This window comes from Crocuta crocuta, unplaced genomic scaffold, assembly GCF_008692635.1.
Source record: "Crocuta crocuta isolate KB4526 unplaced genomic scaffold, BGI_CrCroc_1.0 scaffold118, whole genome shotgun sequence".
Taxonomy (NCBI): Eukaryota; Metazoa; Chordata; class Mammalia; order Carnivora; family Hyaenidae; genus Crocuta; species Crocuta crocuta.
In genome coordinates, this window is record NW_027551558.1 from 13,166,089 (window position 1) to 13,172,338 (window position 6,250).

At 48.8% G+C, this 6,250-nt stretch overlaps 1 protein-coding gene across 1 annotated transcript in view; it reads left to right on the forward strand.

Moving 5' to 3' along the window:
• The window catches only part of TTC7A (tetratricopeptide repeat domain 7A), a 118,802-nt gene that overhangs the window by 9,986 nt on the left and 102,566 nt on the right, over nt 1-6,250 (forward strand). Inside the window, exon 3 of the mRNA XM_077749304.1 lies at nt 5,178-5,346. Within this exon, the coding sequence (XP_077605430.1) occupies nt 5,178-5,346 (169 nt within the window). The remainder of the gene's footprint in view (nt 1-5,177; nt 5,347-6,250) is intronic.

A 6,250-nucleotide genomic window follows, 5' to 3' on the forward strand; every position in this document is an offset into this window, starting at 1 on the left:
AGCTGGCCCCGTGTGTCCGGGGCCTCCCCTTCTCTCTTCTCTCAAGCCCTCTTCCAGAGTCATTTGGTCACTTAAGCAGCAAGTCTCCCTTAAGGGTGGGCTTTGTACTGTTCATGTGGTTCTTGAGCCCTTGAAATGGGGCTAGTCCAGGGGCACCTGGGTGGCTTAGTCAGTTGAGCATCCAACTTTGGCCCGGGTCATGATCTTGAAGTTTGTGGGTTCGAGCCTCGCGTTGGGGGTCTGTGCTGACAGCTCGGAGCCTGGAGCCTGCTTCGCATTCTGTGTCTCCTCTCTCTGCCTGTCCCTGCTCACACTCTCCCTGTCTCTCAAAACATTACAAAAAAATTAAAAAAAAAAAAAAAAAGAACGGGTCTAGTCCAAACTGAGCTGTGCTATCCAAGTGTAAAACATATACTGGAATTTGAAGACTTAGCACAAAACAAAGAATGTAAAATGTCATTAATTCTTTATATTGCTTACATGTTCAGATGATAATATTTTGGATAAATTGTGTTAAATAAAATATCTTATTAAAATTAATGTCACTGGGGCGCCTGGTGGCTCAGCCGGTTAGGCACCTGACTTCAGCTCAGGTCATGATCTCATGATTTGTGAGTTTGAGCTCCACGTCGGGATCTGTGATAACAGCTAATGGCTTGGAGCCTGGAGCCAGCTTCAGATTCTGTGTTTCCCTCTCTAGCATCTCCATCACTCACACTCTGTCTCTTTTTCTCTCTCTCAAAAATAAATAAACATTAAAAAATTTTTAATAAAATTAATATCTTCTATTTTTACATTTTTTAATGTGATAGAAAATTTCACTAGAAAAAGTCAAATTATACATGTGGCTTAAGTCATATTCCTATTAGACAGTACTTAGTTGACCTCGTATGTGGCTGGTCCTTTGGACCCCTTAGGGATCTCAAGGAAATAAGACCTCAGTGAGCCCGTGATCTAGTTGGAGACAGGCAAAAATGCGAAGTTGGCTAGCGACAGAAGTACTTGGTAACAAGGCAAACCAGTTTAAGTCTGTGCATTTATTGAACACCTACTGTATAAAAGGCACTGAGGCGAGGTATAGAGGGAAGCATAGTCAGCTCTCTCCAGCCTTTGCTGCTTAAAGCATGGTCCACCCACCTACAGTATGGGCATTATCTGGGGAATGCAAAATCTGGATCAGAATCTTTGTTTTAACAAGTTCTCCTGGTGATTCATGTGCACATTAAAGCTTGAGACTGTTCTAGATTATAATGTATCCTGAGCTATAATAGAGGTATGGGTATGTCATTAGAGACCCAAAGAGGAGGTGATTTTTCAAGAAATGCTCCAAAGTAATATACTTTCTGACTTAAACACTTTATGGCGACCAACTCTGTGCAAGGCTTTATACTCTGTGGGCAGTAAAGATGGACTGATTCAACATGGACCCTGCCCTCAGGGAGGAGGCTGCAGGTTTACTGGGAAAATAAGTCTTTTTTTTTTTTAATGTTTATTTACTTTTCAGAGAGAGAGAGAGAGAGAGAGAGAAAGAGAGAGTGAGCAGGGGAGAGACAGAAAGAGGGAGACAGAGCATCTGAAGCAGGCTCTGCGCTGACAGCAGAGAGCCCTAGACAGGCCTCGACCTCACAAACCGTGAGATCATGACCTAAGCTGAAGTCAGACCCTTAACCGACTGAGCCCCCCAGGTGCCCCAGGAAAATAAGTCTTACTGGCAAATTGTCCTAGGTGGACTATGACACATGCCACAGGATTAGTGTACATGAGGAGGCAAGTTCAAGGGGGATACTCCCTGGGGTGAGGTGGGGAGTCAACCCAGGATGATGGTGGCATTAGAATCAGACTCTTTACAGGGGGTGGGGGGTCCAGACCTGGAAGGGGGGGAGGATATTAACATATCATATCATAGGATATGACATTCCAAGAAGGAAGCAGCGTACACTTTAATGGTTTCTCTTATATGATTTTCATTCAAGTATGTCACTTAGCAGGAGCACAAGGGAGTGGTGTGAAATGAGGTGATAGAGGGACTTTGGGGCCAGTGAGCAGGGACTGAAAAACTAGGGCAAGAAGGGTGGGGCTTTTTCTGTAGGGAAAGTATCCTGGAAGTTTAAGCATCTTGTCCTTAGATTCCTCAGCAGGGATTATGGTAGCTCTGGGAGCCTTCGTGTTGCAGTGAACCAGCTGTTTGACCCGAGGCATGTCATCTGACCTCTTGGACCCTCTTGTTCTTCATCTGCCAGTCAAAGGGGCCCCAGGCTTTCCCCACCAAGACCCCTTTGAATTACTTCCTTTGCCAGACTCCATTAAATATTTAAAAATTGTTTCGAAAGTAAAAAATGACTCAGGCTCACTGTTAAAAAGCCATTAAATAAGCAAGTAGTTTGACTAATAAGTAAAAGTTTTTGTTTGCCAGCCCACCTCCACTCCTCCCCAGAGCTGAGTGCTGGTCACCATTTGGTGTCACGTCCCACACGCTTTCTCTGTGCATTAGCAAACACATGTGCACACGTATCGGTTCTCACCACAGTCCTTGGACCCATATTTGACAAGAACTTTCACTTAGAGCTTTCCCCATGCCAATATTTCATTCTCTGCACTGGCTGAATAGCATCCATGTGTATTATTATGAAAACTGTTTGTATGCCAAATCGCACTTAGGAAGAACAAATTTTACCATGCTCTAAAGACATCCATAGCCACCAATAACACTGAGATAGTCAACATTATCTAGGCCAAAGCAAAAAACTTGATGTTGATTAGGCAAAATGAAATATTAAAAGTAGTTTGTGGGCTACCTGGGTGGATCAGTCGGTTAAGTGTCCGACTCTTGGTTTTGGCTTAGGTCATGATCCCAGAGTTGGGGGATCAAGCCCCGTGTTGGACTCCATACTTAGCGGGGACCCTGCTTAAGATTCTCTCTCTTCTGGGGCACCTGGGTGGCTCAGTCAGTTGAGCGTCTGACTTTAGCTCAGGTCATGATCTCACAGTTTGTGGGTTTGAGCCCCATGTCAGGTTCTGTGCTGACTGCTCAGGGCCTGGACCCTGCTTCAGACTCTGTATCTCCCTCTCTCTCTCTGCCCCTTCCCTGCAAGCACTCTGTCTCTCTGTCTTTCAAAAATAAACAAACATTTAAAAAAATTGTTTTAAGATTCTCTCTCTTCCTCTGCCCCTCTCCTGCTCACACTCTCTCTTTCTCTTTAAATAAACAAACAAACAAGTAAATAAATATTAAAAGAAAGATAATGACTCATGCTCTGTATTTATCTAGCTCCTTTCCAAAGAAAAGTTCAAAGCTCTTTTCTGGAATCACACTGCTCTGATGCTGTTGGCATTGCTCAGATGGGAGGCGAGGGTGGATGTTAGTTATTATCTCGCCCTCACCCATGGTGAAAATAAGCCCAAGCAATGAGAAAATGTGCCTGTGGCTCAAAACCAACATGGGGAACGGCAGAATCTTTGGCCAACTAGGAGGGACCATGGGCTCCGAAGCTCTGGAGTGTGTCATCTGTGGCCCTGGCATAGGGAGTGGGTGGCCTCTTTGGGGTGACTAGCAGATACACTTGAAAATTCAGCCTTGGGGTGCCTGGATGGATCAGTCGGTTGGGCGTCCTGCTTCAGCTTAGGTCATGATCTCACGGCTGGTGGGTTCGAGCCCCGTGTCAGGCTCTGTGCTGACAGCTAGCTCAGAGCCTGGAGCCTGTTTCAGATTCTGTATCTCCCCCTCTCTCTGACCCTCCCCTGCTCACGCTGTCTCTCTCTCAGAAATAAATAAAAAAAACATAAAAAAAAAAAAAAAGAAAATTCAGCCTTGGAGAATTAACTGATAGTTGGAAATGGAAAATGTCAGGCATATTTGGGCTGAGTAGGTCTGCTTGGTATAGGCAAGGAGCCCTCTGGTACTCAGGGAGGCTTCTAGAAAGAGCTGGGCCTGGAGCAAGTTCCCAAAGGATGGAAGAGGATCCAGATAGACTGTTCTAGAGAGGAAGCTGTGTGAGCAAAGGCAAGGGGAAAATTATTTACAGTGACCAAAACACCAGTGCGGAAGGAGAACTTGGCTTTGCTGTGCTCCATATCTCTTAGTTGGCTTCTGAGAGGGCAGTAGGTGGTAGAGAGTGGTGGAGGCTTTCCCTGGGGCTACAGGTTCCCCAGACTCCGATCTCTCTGAAGGGAAGCAGGGGTAGCACATAGGCCCGAGGTGGGGGCCAGCACTGCATCTCCAAGGAGCTTTGTGGACAGAGCTGCTGCTGGGTAGTAGGGGCAGTGCCAAGAGCCTGGCCCAAAGGGGTGGTAGACCTGCTGAGCACAGAGATGGAGGCAGAGGGCTAGAGCAAATGGCCACAGAAAGTGGGAGATCTTGGAGCGGAGCTGGGCACATGTCCAAGAACAGGACTTTGGGGCAGAGCTGAGCAGACCTCCTGAGGGAGGCCCCGAGAGTCCTTGTATGGGGTTGAAGATTTGGGCATTAGCAGTACTAGAGAGAGAAAGGGAAGAAAACCAACCAGCTTGAATTCGGGGACTTGATTCTGCACTTGAGCTGAGGACAGTGGCCCAGCAGGCCTTGGCTTTCCTGCCTTCCTGTCCCACTGCTGACAGGGCCCTTCTTGCCACAGAGGTCTCACTGTTGGGGCTAGGGCTTCAGCTGCTGGCCCCTTACCTGCACGGCTTCTTTCCAAGGCCTTTCCCCTCATTGTATGTTTGTACAGATGTGCCTGTAAAGAGGACGCCCCAGTTATGTGAGCTTTAGGCCCCCCAAAATTTGGCTGGGTCCGTGACTCCCTCCTTGTTTTGAGAACAAATGCCTGAATTCCTGAGTGCCAGCCTTAGGTCAAAGCCTCTGGGGCTTCAGGAGAGAGAAGACAGAGCCCAGTCTGCAAACAGCCTGGGGGCTGGTTGGGGGCATAGGACACACACATGAAATAAGTGCGCACTCGTGTAAGGATTTCAGTGAGAGCCCTAGTGTAGCCCACAGACTGCAGGTGTGGAGAAAAGGGGAACGTCACATGTATTGAGGACCAGGGAAGGCTTCCTGGAGAAGAGGGGAGTTCTGAGGAGAGTCTTAGGCAAGTCGTCATGGCTCAGTGGGAGGGGGTGGGGGTTCATCTCAGGGTCCATGGTGGGGGTGGATGGGGTGGGAGCTTTGAGGCAGAAGCCTGCTAAAGTATTTTTTGTCCTTTTAGCCACAGTACCTGTGTGAGGCCATGCTGATCCAGGGCAAGCTGCATTACTTGGAGGGCTCGTACCGAGATGCCATCAGCATGTATGCACGGGCTGGGATTGATGACATGTCCATGGAGAACAAGCCACTGTATCAGATGCGGCTGCTGGCAGAGGCCTTTGTCATCAAAGGTGGGTGTGGATGCAGCTGGGGCGCTAGAGGACACAAGCCACAGCTCCCCTCCACCATATTTAGCTCCTTACACTCTGGCCCCCAGGTGCCAGGAGCAGGTGGTGGCTGTAGGAGAGCAGATGCTATATTCACAGTTGGCCTGCAAGGTCAGTGTCCAAGATACATGACCCCTAGTAGCGTCCAGGCGCTGGCCAGCGAGGTGGACACCATTGGCAACCAGATGCACCAGTGCATGCTGACTGACCGCAGCCACCAGGCCAGATGTCAGGAGACTCAGGTTCTCACCTTGGCTCTGTCGATAACTAGCCGCCCAACTGCATGCCCCTGGGCAAATTACCACTTCACCTTTCCTGGCCTCGGTTGACTTCTGTACGAAACAGAGTTATATAATACCTGCCCTCACAGGGTTACTGTAGCCAAGAGCAATCCGCTGGGTCATGACATTGAGAAAGGCTTAAAAACTGCCATCCTGTCGTCAGGCTGGTGCGGGGAACCGACACTGGCTATTATAGGTCGCGGGTTCTGTGGTATACATAGAGCAGCCTGTCCCTCCTCGGGTATTTGTTGGGCACCCGTGAGAGGCACAGAGATCAGTGATGGGCAGGTCAGAACCAGTTCCCAGCGTGAGGGGTGTTCTGGTGAGGGCCCAGGCACACAGGGTTGGGGGTGTAGAAATTCCATGATATGGAACTGTGAATGGTGGCTCGCCTGGGGCACTGTTTAGTGCCATTGAACTGACCCTGAAGGGGTTACATGTTAGTAAAAGCCTGACCCCAGACCTTGTGCTTCAGGCTTCTTCTTCCCTGGATCCATGAACCCTGGGGTCACAGAGCCTGACAGATGGCTCTTGATGGCAGTGAGGTGTCCCAGGAGCACCTCCCCTACCCCCCCCCCCCCCAGTGT